The 24,564-nt window shown below is 40.4% G+C and overlaps 1 protein-coding gene across 20 annotated transcripts in view; it reads left to right on the top strand.

Moving 5' to 3' along the window:
* TENM3 (teneurin transmembrane protein 3) overlaps positions 1 to 24,564 on the top strand; it is a 1,708,801-nt gene that overhangs the window by 1,668,234 nt on the left and 16,003 nt on the right. For all 20 annotated transcript variants that reach the window (XM_068278748.1, XM_068278756.1, XM_068278759.1 and 17 more), the window contains 4 exons: positions 2,218 to 2,393; positions 3,641 to 3,876; positions 12,589 to 12,885; positions 16,621 to 18,229. In XM_068278748.1, coding sequence (XP_068134849.1) covers positions 2,218 to 2,393; positions 3,641 to 3,876; positions 12,589 to 12,885; positions 16,621 to 18,229 — 2,318 coding nt within the window. The remainder of the gene's footprint in view (positions 1 to 2,217; positions 2,394 to 3,640; positions 3,877 to 12,588; positions 12,886 to 16,620; positions 18,230 to 24,564) is intronic.

The following is a 24,564-nucleotide window of genomic DNA, read 5'->3' as shown; positions in this document are numbered from 1 at the left end:
AACTAGCTGTTTAAGAATTCTATAAAGCATCTGCCTGGTTTGTCTATGCATAAAAACGGCCCTGTTTAAGTGTTAAGTCATGATTCCCCTTTTTTTGCAGATGAGATTAGTGACTTGGGCTCCACTTACTGTAAAAATAGGGTGACATAGCCGGGTGAAGTCACAAAACATAACTGTAAATCTTTCGCTGCACAGAGCTCAGCTGCTCACATTTTACATTTTATGTGTTTGGAGTTGTGCTTTAGCTGTTTACTTTATTATATTCCTCCAGCACTTGCTGTGTTTTTCTCCCGTATGCATTTCAACGAAGTATTTAGCTGCTTGTGTGAAATTCGGCTTTAAACATGAGTTAATATTGAGAAACACAGTAAACCAACAGTCATAATTTTAATATGGGCTTTAAAAGGCATTTGTGGTTAGGCAAATAAGCATATGAATTGTTTTTAAATAATTGCAGGCCTCTTAGCTAGAAGGCTGTCATTATATTTTTGTCTTGTTGGCTCGCAAGCTTTGATTAATTTGCTTGGCTAGATTGACGTTTCTTACCATGTAATTTGTGTTCGTCTCATTACTTTGTTCCATTTTCTTCTGTTTTTTCACCTAGAATGTTGGCACTTTTTCAGTATGAGGTGAACAGGTGGCAGTAGTTAATTCTGAGTAGATTACATCAAATCGAACGATAGAATTTACAGCTACCCACAAATCAAACTCTGGTAGCTAAAATCTCAAGGATTATTTAGGGTTTCTGGGGTTTTGAGTACTGGTGTGGGAACAGTTCCCAAGCAGATGTGCCGTTAAAACCTGGATAATTATTAGAACACATTAATGTAAAGCACACGCTTCCTGTTGGTGTGTGCAAAATTAAAACAAACAGCATAACAGATGCCGTAAAACGGGAGTATGGGGGGAAGCAAGAGATGGTGAAAAGCAGAAGTCGTCAAAGGTAGCTTGCAGACGGAAGGCATGCTTTATAGTGTAATCATAAATGCAGGAATACCTACATAAAGCAGAAGGTAACTGTGGATTATTTCCACATGACTAAAGCTTAGATCAGTACGTGTCTCTTATGGGTAATGGGTGGAGCCATTTCTTTATGCACTTATACTCCAGATGTGCATATAGAACCTCTGGTTTGTAGGACAATTATAGGCTTTCATTTCACAGAGTTGTTTATTCCAAAGTTTAGATACAAATATACAAAGATCTGTGTGGGGTAAAGAAAGTAAATATGTATGTTTTATGTTAACCCTGCAAAGATTTGAACTACTTTTTATTGTACCACTTTTGTTTATACATGGGCACAAACCACTAACAACCAAAAGTATATAAACAAAAGTGGCACACTTTTTTTTGTTCCAGGTGTTTAACGTGTGTGTGTGTGGGGGGGTCCGAAGTGGGGGGAGGGGAGGATTTAGAGGGGTTAAAGTGAGTTGCTCACTGGGGGGTTGGGGTTCGGCAATTACTCACCAGGGAAGAATTATTAGTTGCCCACCAGGGGAGGTTATTAGTTGCCCACTAGGGAGGATTATTAGTTGCAAGGTAAGTCTTTAAATGATGAAACATAGGGCTCTTTCTCCTAAGTTTTCTCCTAGGAGATAATTTTTCATCATCTGTTTAAAAATCTTTTCAGAACTCTGCAATTGGAAAAAGTACCAAAAAGGTGGCGAAAAAGTACTGTCAACATTTTTCTGAGAATTTTCTTACTTGCTAGCCTCTTAAAAGGTATTTTATAAATACAATATAAAAATTCACCTATAAGAAAACTTAAAAGTAAAGGTGAATTTGAACGGGCCCATAGTGTTTCTTGGCAGATAATGTCAGTAAATATTGTGATCAAAAAGTGATTTATAGTTATGTGTATATTTGAAATCTAGGTGAAAGATCCACTTAATAAAAAGCATCCTATCAAGGAATGAAATCCTCGAATATTATTTGGAAACTTGATTATTAATATGACGTGTTAAAGTGGTACAGGACTCAGGAAAATAGTTATACCTGGTCCTGAAGTTAATGATGAGGACAAGTAAATAATAACTGAAATGTATGGAGTCATTTAATGTTATTGTTTATTTTCCATATATTTTACCTATTTCAGTGTGTGAGTGTACTTGAGTAGCACAATTCCGCCTATGTTTTTAGAAGGTGAGCGGATTGTTTCTTGGAATCTGATATTGTATCTCAGATATAAACCTTGACCTGCTGAATGTATTGTTGCAGCTACAACAGCGAAGGTCGTCTCACCAATGTAACGTTCCCAACGGGTGTTGTCGCAAATCTCCATGGAGAAATGGACAAGGCCATCACAGTGGATATAGAGTCATCTAGCAGAGAGGAAGATGTCAGCATTACTTCCAATTTATCTTCAATCGATTCCTTCTATACCATGGTTCAAGGTAAGTGCATGTCATACTTTACAAGAGAAAGTGACTTTACAATTACTTAGTGTTGGAGCTTTGACTACATTAGTGATGCACTTGGGTACTTAAAAAGCTAATATGTGAAAGACTAATGAACCCTGAAGATTACTAGAGACCGAGATTACCTTGCAGATTTGCAAAAAGGGGTTCATTATTTTGTGATTGGCTCCCATGCACACTGTGTGAATGTTAGCTGTTCTCCAAAGTGTAGACATCTGCCAAATGTGTGTGCTGTGATGTTTGTTCTTCTGTGTAGGTCAATGATACACTGATGTACAATTCATTATAGACTTAGGAAACTTAAATATGAATTCCAGCAATGGAAAGGGGAGACTGTTACTACTAGTGAGTGAACACCAACTTTATAAATGGACCACGTAAACTTGAACGCAAATCTGAAGTGAAAATAAACGTATGAGATAATAAATTGTATGCATAGTATGGATAATGAATAGAACATTAGTACCAAAGAAAAGAGACTTACTTTGATTCCCAAGACAGGAAGAGTTAAAAACTTGAGTTGTTATCTATTCAAAAGGGCTTCTCTGAACTGTTCGTCCAACTCGGTTGAACTCGGTCCTGTTTTCTGAAGATCTTAAACAGCCAAAAATCAGTGAGACAGCATGAGATGAGGTTTTACTGCAGGAAATTTCAAAGGGTCATTAGCTCTGCTTGATTTACAGCTTAAAATACAGAGTGTGGATTCTAAAATGCACTGTGATACTCTGATGCAATGTTATAAGTAAAGCTATAGAACTGTAATACACATAGAATTAATTATATCATAAGTTTATTTTTGCTTCAGGTTTGCATTAAAGAGGAACAGTGTAGGAGGGAAGCTACTCCTACTTGCACCAAAATAGTACCCACTCGGTACGATTCCTGAAGCACAGTGGCAGACATGACAGATCTAATGTTAAAAATAGGGGCTGCTTCCACTTGTGATTTTCGATGGATCCGCTCACTACGTTGCAGTAAACACAACCCAAGATCCCGTCCCGCAGCGTTTTTCCAAATAGCGCTGCATATTCCATAGAAACCTTCGGTGGAAATGCATCTGCTCCAGATGAGAAAATCAGTCGGAGCGGGTACTGAATTGGCCAATCCAATCCGAATGGGCCGTTTTCCATCTGTCACAAGTTGGAACCGGGCCTTAAAGATGACGTTATCCGTGATAAATGTTTTGCTGGGGTTAACTGCGTCTTTTCTTTTCTGACTTACAGATCAGCTGAGGAATAGTTATCAGGTTGGTTATGATGGATCTATCAGAATTATCTATGGTAATGGACTAGATCTGCATTTCCAGACAGAGCCTCATATTCTAGCTGGACCAGGTAATCCAACGGTGACAAAGAGGAACATGACTCTTCCCGGGGAGAATGGGCACAACCTGGTGGAATGGAGGTTCAGGAAAGAGCAAGCTCAGGGTAAAATCAACGTGTTTGGACGGAAGCTCAGGGTAAGCATACTTTTCAGACAAATTTTAACTCTGTTTGCTTTCTGGCTTCTTTGATATTGTTATTATTTTATATATATTATTAATTAGTAGGATAGTTAGAGTGAACAAATTATCTTCATTGGAAGTCTACCAGATGACTGAACTCCTGATGCCTGTATCTATCGCTGCTCTCTACTGCTGACAATAACCAAAATCCACATTGGCAAAGTGCAGAAACTGCACCCACAGTCTTGATTTCTACTCACTGCCTTATTCAGTTTAATACACAGATGAGTCTATTCAGTCAAAAGTGAACACTCCATTCACTTGAAAGCAGTGGAAAGAGTACATATACATTGTAGGGAATTTGTGGCGCAGGGTAAAGCCAAAAAATAGCTCACCAGGCTCCTGTGAAATTCCGGTGGTGTCCGCACTATTCCCGCTCCAGGCCACCCTCTGGATTAAGACGTAATTTGCTGTTTTTATTGTAATCTTGGCTCTGTCTTTATTTACCATCGCACAGCAATTTTACTTGTACTAATGCCAGGACAGCACTGCCGTTTAACCCATTAGCACCACGCATGTTACTTGCTATGGTAATGCACCAGGCCGGATTTACCATAAGGCACAGTGGGCACGTGCCTACAGGCACCTGAAGATGGAAAGGCCAATCACTCCCCTCCCCCGAGTGCCTCCCTCCTTTCCTATGTAGAGTACTGATTAGAGTGTAAATAAGAGGTTGCTCCCAGCATTCCACTGATGAGATCGCCCTTCAGTCAGGGGCACCTATAGCTACTTAATACTGAGGTTCTTCTCTCTACCTTATACTTGGCGGCACCTCTAGTTACTTAATACTGAGGGTACTTCTGGCTATCTAATATTAAGGAGCACCTGTAATTACCTATGACAGGCAAGGGAAGTAAGGGAGAAGTGACAGCAGGGCCAGCTAGCATGCTTGCAGAGCAGTTTGGCAGGGGTTTGTAGGTTCAAGGAAGACAAAGTCTAAGGTACCAGGACATCTGTGCCTATCGGCTCCTGTGGGGTAAATCTGGGCCTGGTAATGCACCTTAACCCAGTACTGTGCCTGGTGCTAATGGGTTAATGGGCACTGCTCTCCCTCTGCTAGTACTGGTAAAATTGCTGGTGCATGGTGAATCAGGGCCCATGGGACTTACAATTTGCAGTCACCTGCAGGTTCCATGTCCTTGGGGCCTGTAAGGCTGCCCTTCCATTCTGTCACATTGGCCATCAATAAGAACCCAGAAGCAAAACTTTAATTTTACACCATGCACATCGTCGCAAAGAAGCATGCATCTATCAGCCTGCAAATGTTCTCTTCTTGTGGCCTCGCTCACTATGTCCTACGCCAATCATTTTCACCTCACCACCAGAATCCACCTCCTGTATCCCAGCCACCCATCCATCCATCCTCAGTGAACTGTTACCATGTTATCCTGATTACCACCCTTCATGTTCTGCACTTCAGGCAAGCAGTGGTTAAGAAGCTGAAAGTTGAATAAACTTATCACTGCTCAGTGTAAATAAAAATATACAGTGTTAAGTAAAAGTAGGAACGTTTGCTTTAATTTTTTTAAAGATCATTAAACTTGTGTACAGTATTGGATGAATACATGCAAATACAGTGGCTTGCAAAAGTATTCAGCCCCCTTGAAGTTTTCCACATTTTGTCACATTACTGCCACAAACATGAATCAATTTTATTGGAATTCCACGTGAAAGACCAATACAAAGTGGTGTACACGTGAGAAGTGGAACGAAAATCATACATGATTCCAAACATGTTTTACAAATAAATAACTGCTAAGTGGGGTGTGCGTAATTATTCAGCCCCTTTGGTCTGAGTGCAGTCAGGTGCCCATAGACATTGCCTGATGAGTGCTAATGACTAAATAGAGTGCACCTGTGTGTAATCTAATGTCAGTACACCTAGTGGTGAGAATGCAGGATGCACCCTTTTGTTGCGGAGTTGCTGCTGCCAGACTAAGCAATGGCACTGACCTGCATGGTGCCTCCTTTCTCCTCAAATTGCAAAAGTGTATGCTCTGGAGAGCACGTTTGGCATGGAGTACGCAATCCGGTGAACCCAGTGTCCATCCACCCACATCTAGTGCCAGCCTGTTCCTTTTCTACATAAACCTGCATGGTGCTACTTGCCTTTTCACCCCTGTGACTCCTGAGTGTAGGATGCTTCTTGCCATTCAGTAGCACAGCTATTCAGCAATAATGGAGGGAGCAGGAAGCACAGTCTTCACTCTTACTGGGCGGAACTAGCTCAGCAGAGGGGAGAACTCAGAACGATGCCTTGGCACAAGTCAATGAAAGACTTTCACCATAATCCATCAAGTTCTTGTATACTGTTATCTATAGTGGCAAACAGAGTATCTAAAACAGACACCATTGTTCTGCTCTATTTTTTCAGGTAATCAAAGTAAGTGGTATCATGATTCCTTGCAACGTGTTGATAAATTTGCCACTTCACACATGTGACTGTCAGCACAAAAGTTTGATAAATAAGAATTTTTTCAGAAGTAGTGATAAGTCTAGAAGCAGACAATTTGGGTGCCCTGTAGTTCTAGAAGTTTTAGTGCCACCATAGGTGTCTATTGAAATAGCAGTAACGAGGGGAAATTTGGGCGCCCGTACCATTGGGTGCCCTAATTAGTCCTCAATGCCACTCTTTCACTGGGCGCCTATCGTAAAGTAGCATCCCTCTCAGAACTTGCAGCTCTGGTCAAGTGTCTGATAAGTGCCTTCATGTGCTTCATATTGCTTCAGTGTAGGGCCCCCCTGGCTGAGCTCCAGAATCCCTGGAGCCCCATACACCTTTCCCCCCTGTGATACCCTATCGGCGGCACTGACCTTGATCATATAAAAGTCATTACTGTTACCATACGGTCTGCTGTGGTACTTTGTATGCAAGGTAAAGATTGGACCTGTATTATAGAGCGTGGCATAGAAAGCACTGGTGTTTTTTTTGTTCAATGTAGAAATTCTTTTCCAGCTCATAAATATTGTAATAAGCATAACTGTGATACAAACAAAAAAAGCCAGTGTGAAATTGAAGTGCTAGTCTTTACTAATTAATTATAGTGCAAACTGTAAAGCTAACAATGAATTTCATCTTGGAATCTATTAACAGCTTAGCCTCGCCAAACTGCACAGCACATTAAGGCTCCTGCAGGCCCACAACACTCTGGGAAGAAAGGAGCGCGTATAACAAGGTGTTAACATATATCTAGAGAAACGATGACACACACCATATGATGGAGCAGTTGGCTTACATGCGTGTCATAGGTCAAGATTTATCATGTGGTCACACTGGGATATTATATCATGCTGTGACATTAACAGCTTCTATCCTTAATCCTCTCATATCCAGAGGTGCTTAGTAACACCAGACCTAATGTCACATTTTGTACCGAGAAAAATATTTGTTGTTTTTCTTTTCACATCTTCTCAAAGTTATCTACTTTCCCTCCAGAAACAGAGCGTTGTTCGTGTTCTGTTCCTTCTGTACTTCAATATAACCTTTTAGTTTAGCAACAGGACAATAACAGCAGAACAGATAGAACATAAACCTACAGTATGCTTCAATGCTCACAATCACTTTACAGCATCACGTGATATCCTAGATATAAAAGACACTGATTTACCCCAAGGTCGCTCCCAAGGCTGGAGGGTAATGGAGAACATTTTAAAGGGTCTTGCAGAAAATGGCTGTAGCTTGTTAACTGTGACTGCGGCTAAAATAGCAAGCCTTTACAACACTTGTCAACTAGAGCAGGATCATCCACAAGGCAACCTAGGCAAGTGCCTGTGGCCTAGTGGGTGTCAAGGGGCCCAAATGCCTCTGGCCCGTCTCCCACCTCAGCTTACCAAATCAATATTAATGAGCAAACTGATGCAAAACTCTGCTTAGAGGGACAGAAAATGATCACACAATCATATTTTTACTAGTTCTGAAAATCCTGTAAAAATGAACATCCATCCAACGTGACACATTTTTCTCCTGTAAAAGACATAATAGAGTAATTTCTTAAGTTCATGTAAGTGAAGGAGATTCCAAGATATTTTATAAATACAGATGTTGATTGTTAAGTAGCCGGCTTAATGTGTCATGAAGCAGCCAATAATCACCGTCTGTGCTGGAATCTAATGTGTGTGCAGCCATCCCCAATCTCTTGAAGCGAGTTGGCAAGTGATCTGCCTGGTGTATGGACTTGGCCAAGTGCTGGCCAGCCCACTCTGTAAAGTTCCTCATGTAAAGACAATGGCCTCAATTCACTAAGCTTATCTCCTGTCTTTAATAACGTTTCTAGAGTGATCACCATGGTGATGAGGCATGTCGTATTCAGGAAACATTTTACCTCAGGCAAACCTAAAGTTAACTCTTCTGTCTTTAAGTTAAATCTTCAATCCTTAAAATAACTCCAGAGTTTAAGACAGGCTGTTTATTAACTGCGTGTGAAAATAACTCCAGAGGAGGTAAATTAACTACAGAGGAGGTAAATTAACTACAGAGGAGGTAACTTAACCACTTAAAGAAAACCTGAACTGAACATTAAATGTCAAAATTAACATACACAAGTCTTACTTACCTCCTGCGTAGTCTACTCCTCAATCTATTTTTCCTCTCCTGCATCCTGTTTGTCCACTGTGATCAATGGAATTCTCCGTCCTCCATTTTGAAAATGGCTATTACCCCATAACAGCTTCCTGGTCAGCACACTGTTAAACTGTAACATCACCCATTTGAGCCATAGGGAAACATGGACACATCAGTTCTTCTCTCAGCTGTAACTGACAGCAACTGATATATAACTGACAGCAACTGATATATTTCAATTCTGACAAAATGTTGTCAGAACTGGAAGGGATCACTGTAAGAAGAAAATGGTAAACTTCTGAGAGGAACTGATGGCAAGGTAACTATGTAATGTTCATTTGAAGTTACCTCATGTGTTTATTTTAAATAATTTTAATCAGTACAGGTTCTCTTTAAGGACCGGGCTGTGTTTTAGAGATCTGTGCTGCGTGGGCTCTGCAGCCCGCAGTACAGATCGTGAATACAGCAGGGCGATCAGACTTCCCCCCTTTTTCCCCACTAGGGGGATGACCTGCTGGGGGGGGTCTGTTCGCCGCCGCTCTGTGTGGCCGAGCGGCGGGGGCTCCTCAAAGCCCCCCTCTGCAGCGTTTTCCGCCCTCTCTACCTCTTCCGCTCTCTCGCTCTGGCTGTGAAGTGCGCAGGACGGATATCCGTCCTGCGCATTGTAGGATAGGCTTCAGCCTATCAAATGACGGCGATCCCCGGCCAATCAGAGGCCGGGGATCGCCGATCTGCCCTACGATGATGTAAAAAGCGGAGATTTCTTCCCCGCGTGTTTACATTTTGCTGGCGAGCCGTGATCGGTGGCTCTCCGGCTGTTCACGGAGGCACCCTCCGTGAACTGACATGGAAAGGCCGCTCGATCATGGTAACCCACTTAAGACCTGCTGACGCCTATGGGCGTTAGCTGGTCGTTAAGTGGTTAAGGAATGGAGAGATATGATAACTCTCTCACTGTGTGGTGGCAAGTATTCTCTTGCCTTATTATCTCCAGCATGATCTTAGTGAATTTAGGCCAATGACTGACTGTGGTCTCTCTTAAAGAGACTATTATTATTACCACTGCAGAAATGTCATTTTGAATTCAAACTTTGACATTTAACTTCTACAAAAGCCAAAACTGTTAGTCTTTATGATCTTTCAAAGGTGATTGTAAGGAAATAGTATTTTGAAGAATGAATTGTACAAACTGCTATAATGTTGGGAAATGTTGCGGGGCGGAGGGGGTTACTTTTATTAAGCACATTCTACTTTAATAACTACAGTCACCAGAAAGCCAAGCTTTTTGTGTCACTTTGTAATACAACCAAGCTGCTAGCAGAGGTGGGTGATAGGGAGACATATTACATTCTAGCTGCACTCTACCCCTTGTATGCTAGAGATTTAGATGCCCCACCCCAGATGTTAATCTCTAGGATATAACCTACCTAAGGAAGAAAGAACAAGTCCACAGGTCACTCACAGCAGGTAAAACCAAGGATTTGATAAAATGCATGAAAAAATATACATTGTGACAGACAGGAGGAAGATAGCAACAGGTACTCACTCCAAGTGGTGGGAGCAGAACTGACCTTTGGCCTATGCGAATGCTCAGAGCCCAAGTAATTCTCTTGCTTCAAAAGATGACCTTGTTAGCTCCTTTAGGTAGGTTGGGCTCTGCATTAATTGCAGATCACCACTGGCTCCAATCCACAGTGCAACTATCTGCAGCATTAGCTCACATGCTTTCCTACTGCTACTGTGTCTGTTCCTGTGTGCCACATCCTGCTGCTTGTCATGCTGTGCTGGCCCTGCACTTCCCCATCCTTCCATACATGGCCCTGGCTGTTCTACTTCCGACCCCCTGAGTCCTGTATAAGACTAGTGGCAGCCTACCACTCATTTTGGTCCTGATCCCAGGATCCCACTCAGCATTTGATTTTTTTGCAGAAGGTTGGGGGGGGGGTGTCAAATTAGGTGTTTTCTGCTGCATAGCCCTGGAAAAAGGGCCAGGCTGAGTCAGGACTTCAGGAGTGTTATAGGAAAGGAGAGTATTGAGTGTAGCTAGTTGGTGCTGCTGGCTAGCAGTCATAAGTCTAATGTGGAAAAGCAGAAGTCTGGCAATAGTTTTTTAATGCCCCAGTCAAGACACGCTGCATATTTCTCTAATGGTGCATACCACACTTCAGAAGACTGGTAATGTATTTCTGTGTGTGTTGGAGAGGAAGTAGTGTTAGAGTTACAATACAATACAATAACATTTGTAAGGCGCTTTTCTCCCATAGGACTCAAAGCGCATAGCTGTGTCTCAGATTAATACAGGGTTGCAGGCTGGGTTGTGTTACAGAGGAGATAGTCAGATGTTCATGAATGCCAGACTGAAGAGGTAGGTTTTCAGTTTAGACTTAAATGCTTCCAGGGATGGAGCTGTCCTGATTGGGTGTGGCAGGGAGTTCCAAAGTGTAGGGGCAGCATGACAAAAGGCTCTGTCTTCAAAGGTTTTGAGGTGGACTCTGGGAGTGACCAAGGTGTTACGTCCTTTTGATCTAAGATTGTGGGGGGTGTGATGTAGTTGCAACAAGTCCTTCAGGTATCCAGGGCCCAGATTGTGCAAGGATTTGAATGTCAGTAAGCCAATCTTAAACAGAATTCTCCATTTTATCGGTAGCCAGTGGAGTGAGCTCAGGGTTGGTGTTATGTGGCAATGGCGGGGTTGGCTCGTTAACAGCCTTGCGGCGGCATTCTGTACTAATTGCAGACGGCGTAAGTCTTTCTTATGCAGGCCTGTGTAGAGGACGTTGCAGTAGTCTAACCTTGATGTGACGAAGGCATGAACTAGGGTAGGAAGATCCTCTGAAGGAATTAGGTGTTTAATCCTTGCAATATTCCTTAGGTGAAAGAAGGAATGTTTCACAACAGCTGAGATTTGATTCCTGAAGCTTAATTTCCCATCAATCAGTACTCCCAGGCTGCACACACAGTCTGAGTTGTTCAAGTCTGAGCTCCCTATCCTTAGCGGTGTTGGTTGAGACTTGGGCTGCTTTGCTGTTGAGCCCTGGCCCTCGATAACAAGAACCTCAGTTTTGTCAGCATTAAGTTTTAGCCAATTCCCCATATACATATATAATCAGGGACATAACTAGAGGGGGCAGCCCCTGTAATCCCAGAAGGGCCCAGAGCAGAAGGAGATGTAATTCAAGGCCTGGCGATCGCCGGAACCGCAAATTACTCTTGCGCGAGGCGTGTACTATAGCGCTAGTGCTATGAAGGCGCCCAGCTTCGGCACTCGGGTTTTGAGCCCTGAAATGACCTGCTTCATATATATATATATATATATGTGTGTATGTAACCTTTCATTTTGTGTAGATACTGTAAAATTGGAAGCACTGTTTTTTTTTTTGACAAGTGAATGATTGTGATTCTAATAAGCTGTGTGACTCCGCTGACCTTGAAAAACGAATATAGTTATTAAAGGCCTTCTCCTAGAGATAAAAATGTGAAATAAACCAGCACTTTGTGTGAACAGTGTGCTTTTCAAAGAAAAACAAATTGCTTATGCATTTAATTGTAAATCACAAGTATTTGAGTAATATCACAGCATCAATAATATATGACACGTTATTTTTCATTCTACAAAAACCTACACTATTCTAGACTACAAGATAGTTTGTCTTTGTCTGCTGTCATTGCTGACGATAAAGTTAGATGTACGCAGCTGCAGCTGTTACTAGTTGTTCTGGTGCTCATGGCTAGGTGGATGGGTGATAAGTGTTCTGACTAGCGGTGAACAAGCTCGCTCCTATACCTGTGTTCCCAAGCTGCCTCCTCATGAAACTTTTCAATTAATACACATTAGTCTTTTTTAACAGATGACTAAATTCCGAAGACCTCATTTTAGAAGAGGTTGAATAAATGCCAGGCTGTCTGTGTGTTTAATGAAACCTTTTAAAACAGCAGTTAGTCTAATGCCTTACACTTATACCAAGTAGTTGCTAAATTAATTTACCGGCAAAGGAAATCAATCTTTGTAAATGGTGTCTAAACAAAAAGCTGGTAGTTTGTGAAGCAATAGCCACCGGGTTCCTCAGCATTTTGATTTATTGAACCTTCTTGTTTTCCTTATAAAGGTAAATGGCAGGAATCTCCTCTCGATTGACTACGATCGAACCATGAAGACAGAAAAGATCTATGATGACCATAGAAAATTCACCTTGAAGATAGCCTACGACAGTGCCGGTCATCCCACTCTGTGGCTTCCTGGGACCAATTTCATGGCTGTTAATGTCACCTATTCCTCGACGGGTCAGATCGCCAGCATTCAGCGAGGGACAACCAGTGAAAGAGTTGATTATGATGGGCAGGGTAGGATTGTATCAAGGTCATTTGCAGATGGCAAGATATGGAGCTACACATACTTAGAAAAGGTTGGTAAAAAAATAAATTTACTGATGTTTTACATCATTCTTTGGGGTATTTATATCTAAAAGTATTTTGTTGATTAACCACTTGATGACCCAGCCTTTACCCCCCCCCCCCCTTAAGGACCAGCGCTGTATTTGCTGATCTGTGCTGGGTGGGCTCTACAGCCCCCAGCACAGATCAAACACCAGGCAGAGCGACCAGATCGCCCCCCTTTTTTCCCCACTAGGGGGATGATGTGCTGGGGGGTCTGATCTCGCCTACCTGCGTGTGGCTGGCGGGGGGGCACCTCAAAGCCCCCTCCACCGCAGGATTCCCCCTTCCCTCTCCTCCCTCCCTTCCCTGGAGATCCGAGGCTGCACAGGAACGGATCTGTCCTGTGCAGTCTCTAACAGGCTCCTGCCTGTCATGTGACAGCGATCCCCGGCCGCTGATTGGCCGGGGATCGCTGATCAAGTACAACGCTGCTACTGTTAGAAGCGTTGTACAAATGTAAACAAAGCGGATTATTTGCGCTTGTGTTTACATTTAGCCTGCGAGCCGCGATCGGCCCCCCGTTGTGAATTGACAGGAGGCAGCCGCTCGCGCGAGCGGCTGCTTTCTGATTACTTAGCCTGCAGCCGGCGATGCAGATCTGCGTCGCTGGTCCTGCAGCTGCCACTTTGCCGAAGCGCGGTATGAGTGCGTGGTCGGCAAGTGGTTAAAAAAAAAATAATGTTTGAGCATAATCTACATTTCTAATTTCATTACTTCATTTTATCTACCTTATTAGCCACTGAAGGATAACAGTACTTACACTTAGGGCCTGAGCCCACTAACGCAGTTGTGTCCGCTTCTGTCCGCATTTAAGCATCTGTAACATTGATGAGTAACTAAAAAGCAGGCACAACTGCGTCAGTGGGCTCACACCCTTAAAGCCGGGGGAGCAGGGTTAGTTCTAATATTGCAACCATTGACTAGAACAGCAGTGATGTTGCAAGCTCCACCCCCACGCCAGTTTTACAGACTGCCACCTTCTGTAGGTGGAGCAGTGTGGAGGAAAAAGGCTGCAATGACTTATTGAGGAATCTCCTCAAGTGTTTGCACTACAGGGACAGAATAATAACTATACGTACACTTTTAAGCACAACTATTCTTAGTTTAGCTAGCTATGTTAGTGTAATATATATATAAATATATATATATATATATATATATATAATTTTTTTTTTTTGCCTAAAATAATAGTAAGTCCCCAATCTATAATGCAGTGCATTTGTTTTACTGATTTTTTTGGTGTTGAATTACTAGCTTGTGACTGCCATTGTTTACATTGTAAAAATAAACCAGTACTTCTACAGAGGGATTTTATTAATTATGTTATTTCCACTACAGTTCTTCTTTAAGTATAAGATCTCAAACCATTTAAAGGGAACCTAACAGCTGAAAGTGTTGACTGGGGTAGCTTTGAAGAGAGCTATATTATTAACTGGCAAGGCCTTTTTCTAAGAAAGCAGTTGATTTGGTTAATCAATTCACAGATTTAACATTATGGACAGATTACTCAGCTATAAATATCCTGCCATTGGCTGCTGTCATTGATGTGGAAAGCACTTGTAGAGTATCTAGAAAGCATACCCTATATAATGAGGCTCTTATTATTGTAAAATTATGCCCCAAACCATAGAGCTAGGCTAATAAATCACAATAAAAAAAATGCACTTCCTTCAGCTTTCACATAGTAATCAATTTCACTAGAGAAAGAGATTTCCTAAAAAAAAAATATATATATATTTTTGTCTAAGACATTGTTTTGTCATAAATCTAAATACCTCTCTATTTTTCCCTTTATCTAATTTTGGCCTAAAAGGAGCCAATAGTATGTTTGCACATTGTACACTCTTACCTCCATGCCAATAGTATAAGATTTCTAAATCAATGTTCGATTGATAAGTTGGCTGGACTGCAGGGTATGGCATTCCAGGCACAACCCTTCCTATCTGATACACTGGCCTCTGCATCACTACAGAGGAGAGAAATTAGTCACTTTAAACAGCTGTAGTCCAGCTGATGCCCTGTATGTATTTTTTTTCTCCATCACTTAACCTGAACAAGTATGCGGAATGGTCAGACCATCTACATACTTACCATACACCAGATGAATTATTTACAAACCTTATGGGCAGATGATTTGTACTACTACCAGGAAGCTAGCATGACTTAGATGGATGCCTCCATTGTTCTCAAAGAACAGGTGTACTTTATAATGAACTACATTTAGTTAATTCTGTTATACTGTCTTACTGCCTCTTTTTGCAGTTAAATAAAATAAAAAACTTGCTTAATGTACGTGTGAGTGCCACTCTCCATATTATTAAACTTTTACTTCATGCATACTTTATGCTGTTACCGTGGAACACCCAAAGCAATGTTACATTGTTCTTGTTTTATACATCAAAATTATACAGCCTTGTTCTTGAATGACTTCTTTTGTGTAGCAAAGCAGCGCAAAAATATGCCTGGCTAAGTGGAAAAAAATGAAATTAAAGTATACACATTTGCCATGCTAATAGTATTTGACTTTAAGTAGACTTTTTGCAAAGCCATTTAGGGAATTTCTCTGTTGAAGTGGCAACAGAGTAAACAGCAAACTCTATCCTTTTTTTCACACAGAAAATAATATAAAGTATTAAAGAATATAAAGTATTGCTTTATCTCTACAGCATGCTTTGTGTAACCAACTTTTGCCACTTTATCTGCCTCAATTAACATACGCGGCCGCCATCCTTGTAGTTCCAAAAGCCTGCAATCTGTCGCAACTTAGCATAACTCCCCATGCTGTGCAAAAAGCACAGAATTAAAATCATTAAACATGCCAAACACACCCATTCGATGGAAGAGAAAAACCCGATCTGCTCCAAATGGCAGAAAAATGCAGCAGCACATGTCACTAGGTACCTCTGTGATAGCAGCAAAAATCACAAAACTGTACTTTAAAGTGAAAGGCTGATGACTGTGTGAACAGAGGGAATATAGTTATGACCCTGCCTCTTGTCAGCGTGAAAGGCATTTTAGGCTTTAAAAAGCAGCTGCGACCTGCTTCTGGTCAAGAGATGTCATTATGGAGCTTGGCCTGAGCTGTATGGCGGGAGGAGGGAGGCAGAGGGTACGGCCAGGGAACGCTTCTGAACAGCATTCAGTATCATTGCATAATAAGGCGACATTGCCAATAAATGATAACCTTATGGGTGAGAGATTCCTGTTCTCTAACGCAGACACTCTGAAAAGACTTATCGTAGGCATGGTTAGTAAGTCAAACCCCTATTATGAAAATATATGCGCGCGTAGTTAGCTCTAATTAACCAGTCACTGCACCCTCCGCTTCCTGTTGAAATACTGGCACCATTGGCAGGATTACTTCTGTCTCCGTTATTACATATGACTTGCCCATAACCATTGACAATCTGCTTCTTGGCTGTTTGCGCTTGACAAAAGAATGGCACAATCAAAACAGGCAACACATTATAAATCTCTTGCTACTAATTGCAGGAAATGATACCATAAAACATCCACTAAATTAAGCAGAGAACTGCAAACAACATGTAGGGTCAAGGATGATTCAATTAGAAAAGAGAATTATTTTCTCGAGTGAAAAGCTTAACGATATTTTGCACAAAAATAAGTACTTATTATTCTGTATGTTTATTTTATCCATCATGAAGGTTATTATCTGGCTTCTTTTTTTTATTATTTATTTACAGACAATGGTGTTGCTGCTGCACAGCCAACGACAATACATTTTTGAATACGACTTATTGGACCGGTTATCCGCCATCACAATGCCCAGTGTTGCCAGACACACAATGCAAACCATACGTTCTATTGGTTATTATAGAAATATATATAATCCCCCGGAAAGTAATGCTTCTGTGATAATGGATTACAATGAGGAAGGCCTTCTTTTACAAACAGCTTTTCTTGGCACAGGTCGACGAGTTCTCTATAAATACAAAAGACTTACAAAAGTATCAGAAGTACTTTATGATAGCACAAGAGTAAGTTTTTCGTATGATGAGACTGCAGGGGTACTGAAAACAGTAAATCTCCAAGGGGATGGGTTCATCTGCACCATTCGATACCGGCAGATCGGTCCCTTGATTGACAGACAGATATTCCGATTCAGTGAAGATGGCATGGTAAATGCAAGATTTGACTATAGCTATGATAATAACTTCAGAATCACAAGTATGCAGGGTGTGATCAATGAAACGCCATTGCCAATTGAATTATATCAGTTTGATGATATATCGGGAAAAATGGACCAGTTTGGAAAATTTGGAGTTCTGCATTATGAAGTTATCAAGGTGATTTCTACGGCTGTGATGACATACACCAAACACTTTGATGCTCATGGTCGTGTTAGGGAAGTTCGGTATGATGTCCTGAGGTCTGAGATGTATCGACTTACTGTACAGTATGACAGCATGGGGAGGGTTACCAAGCGGGAAATTAAAATTGGACCATTTGCTAACACAACTAAATATGCCTATGAATACGATGGAGATGGGCAGCTTCAAACCGTTTTCCTTAATGACAAGATTATGTGGAGATACAATTATGATCTAAATGGAAACCTTCATTTATTGAATCCAAGTAACAGTGGAAGGTTAACTCCTTTACGCTACGATTTAAGGGACAGGATAACAAGACTAGGAGATGTTCAGTACAGGATGGATGAAGATGGCTTTCTACGTCAAAGAGGAACTGAAATATTTGAATATAGCTCCAAAGGACTTCTTACCAGGGTATACAGCAAAGGCAGTGGATGGACAGTAATATACAGATACGATGGCTTAGGTCGACGAATTTCCAGTAAAACTAGTCTTGGAAAACATCTCCAGTTTTTTTATGCTGATCTTAATTACCCTTCCAGAATAACCCATGTATATAACCATTCCAGTTCTGAGATAACATGTCTGTATTATGACCTTCAAGGCCACCTTTTTGCCATGGAGATTAGCAGTGGAGAAGAATTCTACATTGCCTCAGACAACAATGGCTCACCTTTAGCTGTTTTCAGCAGCAATGGTCTCATGCTGAAACATATACAATATACCGCCTTTGGAGAGATGTACTTTGACTCCAATCCTGACTTCCACCTGGTGATAGGATTCCATGGAGGCCTATATGATCCTCTCACAAAACTTGTTCACTTTGGGAAAAGGGACTATGATATACTTGCTGGGCGCTGGACTACGCCTGATATAGAGATATGGAAGAAGATTGGCAAAGACCCAGCTCCCTTCAATTTATATATGTTCAAAAACAACAACCCTGTCAGTAAACTCTACGACATCAAAGATTACACAGGTAATTACAACTCCTTACTTGAATAAATTGCCACGTTACAAAGATGAAAACAACAGTACTGTAAAAGTAATGGTTTTGTTAACAGGAATGACATTTTATTAAGGTATAACAACTGTGTTTTTTCTTTATACAAGAAAATAACTTAATGTAAAATAACTTTGAGAATTATTTTAACATATTAATAATCCAATTCCCATTTTCTCCTAAGTTTTCTCCTAGGTGATACATCTTATCAATAAATTGATTCAAAATATCAGACTGCGCTAAATATACAGGATCTTCTCAAAAAATTAGCACATTGTGATAAAGTTCATTATTTTCTGTAATGTACTGATAAACATTAGACTTTCATATATTGTAGATTCAAATACACACAACTGAAGTAGTTCAAGCCTTTTATTGTTTTAATATTGATGATTTTGGCATACAGCTCATGAAAACCCAAAATTCCTATCTCAAAAAATTAGCATATTTCATCCGACCAATAAAAGAAAAGTGTTTTTAAAACAAAAAAAGTCAACCTTCAAATAATTATGTTCAGTTATGCACTCAATACTTGGTCGGGAATCCTTTTGCATAAATGACTGCTTCAATGCGGCGTGGCATGGAGGCAATCAGCCTGTGGCAATGCTCAGGTGTTATGGAGGCCCAGGATGCTTCGATAGTGGCCTTAAGCTCATCCAGAGTGTTGGGTCTCGTGTCTCTCAACTTTCTCTTCACAATATCCCACAGATTCTCTATGGGGTTCAGGTCAGGAGAGTTGGCAGGCCAATAGAGCACAGTAATACCATGGTCAGTAAACCATTTACCAGTGGTTTTGGTACTGTGAGCAGGTGCCAGGTCGTGCTGAAAAATGAAATCTTCATCTCCATAAAGTTTTTCAGCAGATGGAAGCATGAAGTGCTCCAAAATCTCCTGATAGCTAGCTGCATTGACCCTACCCTTGATAAAACACCGTGGACCAACACCAGCAGCTGACATGGCACCCCAGACTATCACTGACTGTGGGTACTTGACACTGGACTTCAGGCATTTTGGCATTTCCCTCTCCCCAGTTTTCCTCCAGACTCTGGCATCTTGATTTCTGAATGACATGTAAAAGTTGCTTTCATCCGAAAAAAGTACTTTGGACCACTGAGCAACAGTCCAGTGCTGCTTCTCTGTAGCCCAGGTCAGGCACTTCTGCCGCTGTTTCTGGTTCAAAAGTGGGTTCATGCTTCCATCTGCTGAAAAGCTTTATGGAGATGAAGATTTCATTTTTCAGCTCGACCTGGCACCTGCTCACAGTGCCAAAACCACTGGTAAATGGTTTACTGACCATGGTATTACTGTGCTCAATTGGCCTGCCAACTCTCCTGACCTGAACCCCATAGAGAATCTGTGGGATATTGTGAAGAGAAAGTTGAGAGACACAAGACCCAACACTCTGGATGAGCTTAAGGCCGCTATCGAAGCATCCTGGGCCTCCATAACACCTGAGCAGTGCCACAGGCTGATTGCCTCCATGCCACGCCGCATTGCAGCAGTCATTTCTGCAAAAGGATTCCCGACCAAGTATTGAGTGCATAACTAAACATAATTATTTGAAGGTTGACTTTTTTTTGTTTTAAAAACACTTTTCTTTTATTGGTCGGATGAAATATGTTAATTTTTTGAGATAGGAAATTTGGGTTTTCATGAGCTGTATGCCAAAACCATCAATATTAAAACAATAAAAGGCTTGAACTACTTCAGTTGTGTGTATTTGAATCTAAAATATATGAAAGTCTAATGTTTATCAGTACATTACAAAAAATAATGAACTTTATCACAATATGCTAATTTTTTGAGAAGATCCTGTAAAATGCAGTTGCACTTCACCTCTGCAATTGAGGATTATAGCTAGTACCAAAATAAAATAGGTAGGGTTGTAAAAGTATTTTAAAATAAAAATAAAATTGTTAGTATTATTAGTTAGCATATATCAGCTTGGATGAGAAGTAGGTAATTCTTTTATGCAGTGCATTCACTGGTCAATTAACTTGCTGTACTCTTATAAACCTTCTGATGCTTGCATGCTTGCCACAATAACTCCTGGCTCCTTTAATAGGCATACAATATATATAATCAGTAGTTGCTCTTGAAATTCCATGTGGATTAAAATGTATTATCAATAAATTGCCTTTTAAAGAACACTTGAAGTGAGAGGGATATGGAGGCTGCCATATTTATTTGCTTTTGAACAATGCCAATTTCCTGGCTGCCCTGCTTATCCTCTGACGCTAGTAATTTTAGCCATAGACCCATTCAGGGTCTATGGCTAAAATTACTAGCGTGCAGATCAGGACTGAAAGTTGGATGTACACACGTCCAACTTTTTCGAACAACTTGTCATCCAACTTGTCGTTTGAATGACAAGTTGGACGCGTGTACGTGCTGTCGAGCGACTGATAGCAGCTGGTTTGCCCAGTCCGTTCAGTGGATCCGTACATGTGTACAAATGACTTTTAGTCATTTGTCCAACTAATAGATGTTCAAACAACAAGTTGTTTGATGAGTTTGATAATCTAGTCCATTGTTCTATCCAGTCCATTGTCCATTATCAAGTTGGTTAAACAACATGTAAATTAGGTAAATTAGCATATCAGCCGCATTGTTGGTCAGTGTGTACATGATGTCTGAACGACTTGTTATTTGCACTACAAGTTGTTCAAACGACAAGTCAGACGACAAGTTGTTAGAAAAAGTTGAACGTGTGTATGCACCTTAACTGGATTAGAAGCATCCTACTTTCAGGTGTGTGATTCAAACACTGCTGATGCATGAAAGATCAGCAGGATGTCAGGCAACTGATATTGTTTTAAAGGAAATTAATATGGCGGCCTCCATATGCCTTTCACTTCAGGTGTCCTTTAAGCCACCCGCAAGCAAGAAAATACTCAGAATAATTTTAACAGTACTTTTTCACCTACTTTTTGGTACTTCTTCAATCGTAGAATGCTGAAAATTTATTTTAAACAGAAGATGAAAAATTATCTCCTAGGAGAAAACTTAGGAGAAAAGGTGAATTGAATCAGGCCCAATGTTTCTTACAATGACAAGTTTTAAGAGTACGAAAGGTCCACAAAAGTATAAATATGTTTAATAAGGCAGTACAAAGAGGCAAAGTAAGCAAAGGCTAAATGTCATCATCCCACACAGCAACCACTCAGAAAAAATGTACTCATGTCATATCACAGATGATTTCTGAGTGGCTGCTATTGCTTATTGCTGGTTGCCTTACTTGAACACATCTGTTAGCTTTTGAGATTTGCAAACTTTGCTGTAAAAGCATGTTTCCCAAAGGGCACTATACTCACCAGCAATAGGAAATGTGAAGCATCAGAGTAGCTACCTATTTTTACCACAACATTATTTTGGGCTTAACGATGAATTCCATGTCCCTAGGTTAAAAAATTACTTTAAATGCCAGCTCCGAATACAAGTCTGAATCTGACATGTAAATGAGCCACTCTATGTACAGTGAGCCTCTTTAATTGAAGTGTGCTTCTAAAAGAGAGTGCCTTTTCAGCTAGTCCAAAGAAGGATTACATAGTGACTGCATCATACGTAAGCTCCATAAGCTTGCAAATTAGCATCTAATGTTGGACTCCTAAATTTTAATTGCATTCATTTGTTGTCATGTTAGATTCTAGAAAGAATGTGTATCTATGTAAAACCGAATCAACAACTTAAGCACAATTGATTATATGCAATTGTTTTTGATCACATGTAATCGGTTTATCAGATGGAAAAGTTTTGATTGATTTGATAATTTAAAGGGAATCTAAAATGAAAATAAATTTATGACATAAGGAATTGTATGTGTAGTACAGATAGTAAATAGAACATTAGAGAAAGAGTCTCATATTGTGTGCAGTACAGGAAGAGTTAAAAAAACTTCAGTTGTTATCGATGCAAAAGAGCTTCTCTGAGCTCTTGACCCAATTTGAGTAAGAGACAGTCCTATTTTCTGAAGCACTAATCCATCAAAGAAACAGTGATAAACAGCTTCAGATAAGGGTTCACTGCAGGGGAGTTCAAAGGATCATTAGACTTTTCTTTGCTATTAATGTTTTATTAATTCTCCGTACTACACATACAATTCATTATGTCATATGGTTTTTTTTTCGCTTAAGTGTCACTTTAAAACATTCAAACAATCACTTCTGTGATCTTTTACAATCTCTGTGTGTGTTAAACAGAAGACTTGACATGAGTTATATACAGTAGTAGCCATACAGAAACATACAGCTCAGTTCATGTTTTACTCTGTAATTCTAGCGTTCCCCTTTAATCCTATAACTTCAGTGTCCTGCAGCAATGCATTTCTAAATGGCTATAAGCTTAAATAAAGGAAAGCAATCTATGGTTGGGGTGTGTATAAGCCTGCAGCCTCCCTGCTACGGACTATATACTCCCGTATGTTTATTGCAGGTGGCTGTCTTACATCAAGACATTTGCCTTGGTGGATATCATTTTTCCTAATGAGATATATAAATCCAGGGGAATTAAATAATTGATTTTGCAGGATGACATAATTCACCAGTAATAGACCTGCAGCTGCTTTAGTATTTCTTGAGGTGTTTTACAATATCACTTGGGTACTGCTGGCCAAAGCCTTGCCTGGTCCTGTTATAGGCTGTGCTGCAAGAGCTGCCCCCGATGAAATAAGGATCCCAGCCTCTATATGGTTGTGAAAACTTTAATTAGCACCTTGATAATTCCCTCAGTCTAAATAGGCCTCCATGTCTTCCAGATTAATGGCTGATAGTTTGATACATTTGATTGCACGAATCTAACCCCCACAGACAGTTTGCCTTAGGCAACAATTTAAATGATGTATGAGGCTTCTCTTGTACATTTCCAGGGAATGGCTGGAATGAGTCTGCAGATAATTGTCAGAAATGTTAAGTATAAATTTACCTTTTGTGTTCAGTGTTATTACATTACTGAAGGAAAACTCAGGATTAAGCTCTCAGATATTCCCAAGTTGGACCCTTTTATTAGGATTAAAGGGATGTGTTGAGTTTGACTTCTGCATTATTTGGCCCACTTGGCTTTTTGTACAGCTCTCTTTGCATGGAAGAGGGGATTTTACATTCCAGCAAGTATTGTTAGCTCTCTACAATAAACCTGACAAGAAACGGTGTGATTAAGAAAAATGAACTGTACTACAGCAACAAATTATTTTAACCTTTATTCCCTTTGCTGCACCTGGAAGAAACTTAAATGGCATTCCACTTTTATTGATGAATAAAATTCCATCAGTTCAGATCTATATATTACAAGGAATTTTGCAAACATCCCAGATTTCTAACTTTGAATGTATCTGCATTAAAGCGTAACTGTCAGACATAAAATCAAAAATCAATTATTTATTTTTTGTCTGGTAAACAAGTAATAAGGATGCTAACCAGGCAATCCAAAAGTTAAAAATCACTCTTACTTTTCTTGTCCATAAAAGATCATTCCCCAGTTTCCTTGGCTATTATTTGGTACATCTGCCGCACAAAGGAAGTTATAGGGCATGCTGGGTTTTCTTTTTTTGTTTTTTACTTTCCCCTCAGACATAACTAATGCATCCTGATTGGTAGTGGACAGTGCAATGTATATGTTATGTAAGTAGAGCAAGTATTTATCTACTTATATATATGTTTTTTTCTGAGATAGTATGGCTGACCGTTCATCTTTAACAAATATGGCTTTCATTCAGAATGGCTACTTGTTGTGTAGGATAGCTAATTACTGCAGGGGATCGCTATTTCAAAGTTGCAATGCTTCCTGATATGTGCATCTAATTACTCCTTCAGGAACATGGATGATTCTAGGCAGGGGGTAGATTTAAAAAGAGTGCCATGGTAATTTGGGTGCTGGGGAAAGCTGCTAGTAGAATATTGGTAAAATTACAGATTTTCTAGTACTAGCAGTGGCCAATTCTGAAAGTAAAATATTGATTATCTTTACCAATATTTTACGAACACCTAACATAATCCTCTTCTCATGCTAACCCTTCCTCTACTGAGGCCTAACACTAACCTACTTTGCCCAATCTCCGCCCATATGAGCGTCACCTGCCACCGCTAAATACTCCCTCCAATATTTATTGGCAACCTCTTCCCACTCTTTATCCGGAACCGGCAGTGCCTAAATTACCTCCTCTTGCTGCAGTTAACATTGCGATCTATGTGGTGCCCGTTTTACCAAAAATACCTGCTTCACTGGGTAGCACAGTCTTTAAAAAGAACATGAAAAAGTAGTGCCTTCAGTACATGACTTGGATAAAAGGCTATTTGAGCCTTCAGGTCCTCTCAGGC

The sequence above is a fragment of the Hyperolius riggenbachi genome, chromosome 1 (genome assembly GCF_040937935.1).
Source record: "Hyperolius riggenbachi isolate aHypRig1 chromosome 1, aHypRig1.pri, whole genome shotgun sequence".
Classification (NCBI taxonomy): domain Eukaryota; kingdom Metazoa; phylum Chordata; class Amphibia; order Anura; family Hyperoliidae; genus Hyperolius; species Hyperolius riggenbachi.
The sequence above is the reverse complement of the archived record's forward strand: the minus strand, read 5'-3'. Positions and strand labels throughout refer to the sequence as shown.